This window comes from Triticum aestivum, chromosome 4A (assembly GCF_018294505.1).
Source record: "Triticum aestivum cultivar Chinese Spring chromosome 4A, IWGSC CS RefSeq v2.1, whole genome shotgun sequence".
In the NCBI taxonomy this organism is placed as follows: Eukaryota; Viridiplantae; Streptophyta; class Magnoliopsida; order Poales; family Poaceae; genus Triticum; species Triticum aestivum.
The window spans coordinates 576,785,933-576,787,220 of record NC_057803.1 but is presented as its reverse complement, the minus strand read 5'-3'; the positions used below and the strand labels follow the sequence as shown (position 1 = coordinate 576,787,220).

Genomic DNA, 1,288 nt, shown 5'->3' with positions numbered 1-1,288 from the left:
AAATTAACTAACGTGTACCTTGTTTTTCCCCAAGACAAATACGACGGAAGTGGGTATATTCTGTCGCACAAGTTGGAGGAAATTAAATTACAGCTCGATATAGGTTTCTTGCGTCCGAAGGGTCTCTTCGATTGCCACTTGGTAGCCAATTGGTCAGCGGCTCACCGCGTAAACTCTTTGAGGACTCCTCCCGTGCTAAATTCCTGCGAAACTAATGGCATATGGGTGGTTTCTTCTTCGAGCTATAAAAGCCGCCCTTCCGTTGCTACAGCTCCAAGCCTCCAACCCATTGCTCCCTCACCGCAAAAAACAGCTAATCTCGCTCAATTGATTTCACAGAGCTTGACCCAGCTTATACCGTATGGGGGTCTCTGGCTGCAGCAACAACAACGGCAAGACGCTGGTGCTCCTGGCCTGCTTCCTCCTCCTGCTGGCGTTTTCCCCGTTTCTGCATGGAGTCGGGTGCTTCGCCGCCGCGGAAGCGACGAGTCCGGAGGAAGCCGCCGAGCAGACGCTGATGGTTGGGAGCACGCCGGCGCTGGAGACGGCGGCGCCGCAGCAGCATCGGCATGGCCAGGGTTCGGGCGCGTCTGCCATCTCGAGCAATGCTGCCGGTGGTCTCTGGTCGGCCGAGCTCAAGCCGACCGTGGCTCGCAGGTTGCCGCCGGAAGGAGCTGTGGATGGAGCCGGCCATTCGTGCGGCTCCAGCGGTCGCCAGGGCTGCACCCCGTCCCCGTAAGATATATCCATGGCACTCTGCACTCTGCCGATACTACTACTGTATTCCTACCTTAGTTCGTCGTGGCTAAACACAAGTGCTGCTCCTACTATATATGTTGGTTCCTTAACTAGCTAGCTAGGGTTTGGTTGTTGTTTGCCAAGTACGTAGCCATCATTCAGCAAAAAAATGGATGCCTACATGTACTTTGTATGAATTGTAAAGTGTTTAAACAGTTGTATATATCTTGTAAATATACTCCACTGGTGCTGTAACTAATAATCCGCGACGTACTGGTCTTGAAAATGCCACGAACATGGCGTGCCTTTTCTTTCTCCTTTCATGAGTCGTGGCATTGTCTTGAAATGCATGCACGCACGCACGCAGGGATCGCGCTAGCGCAGGACAGGACAATAACACCGACCGTAGTGGCAAGGAAGTCAAGGCTGAGGAATCTTTGCACGTACTTGGACCGAGGGGCAAATCACCCGTGGAAACGAAGCTAGGTGCCGTGTCATGGCAGCAAACTAAGGGGCTGTTTGGTTTCAGCCACAATTTGCCAAGCCAAAA

The 1,288-nt window shown here is 52.8% G+C and overlaps 1 protein-coding gene across 1 annotated transcript; it reads left to right on the top strand.

Annotated features, from left to right (window-relative positions):
• Positions 1-291: 291 nt before the first annotated feature.
• LOC123082358 (uncharacterized) lies at positions 292-986 on the top strand. The gene has a single exon (XM_044504704.1). The coding sequence runs from the start codon at positions 362-364 to the stop codon at positions 737-739; it is 378 nt and encodes a 125-aa protein (XP_044360639.1). The 5' UTR covers positions 292-361; the 3' UTR covers positions 740-986.
• The last annotated feature ends 302 nt before the right edge of the window (positions 987-1,288 follow it).

What these genes read in the sequence shown, in the direction of transcription:
- LOC123082358 (XM_044504704.1), top strand. Translation starts at nt 362, where the DNA reads ATGGGGGTCTCTGGCTGCAGCAACAACAACGGCAAGACGCTGGTGCTC.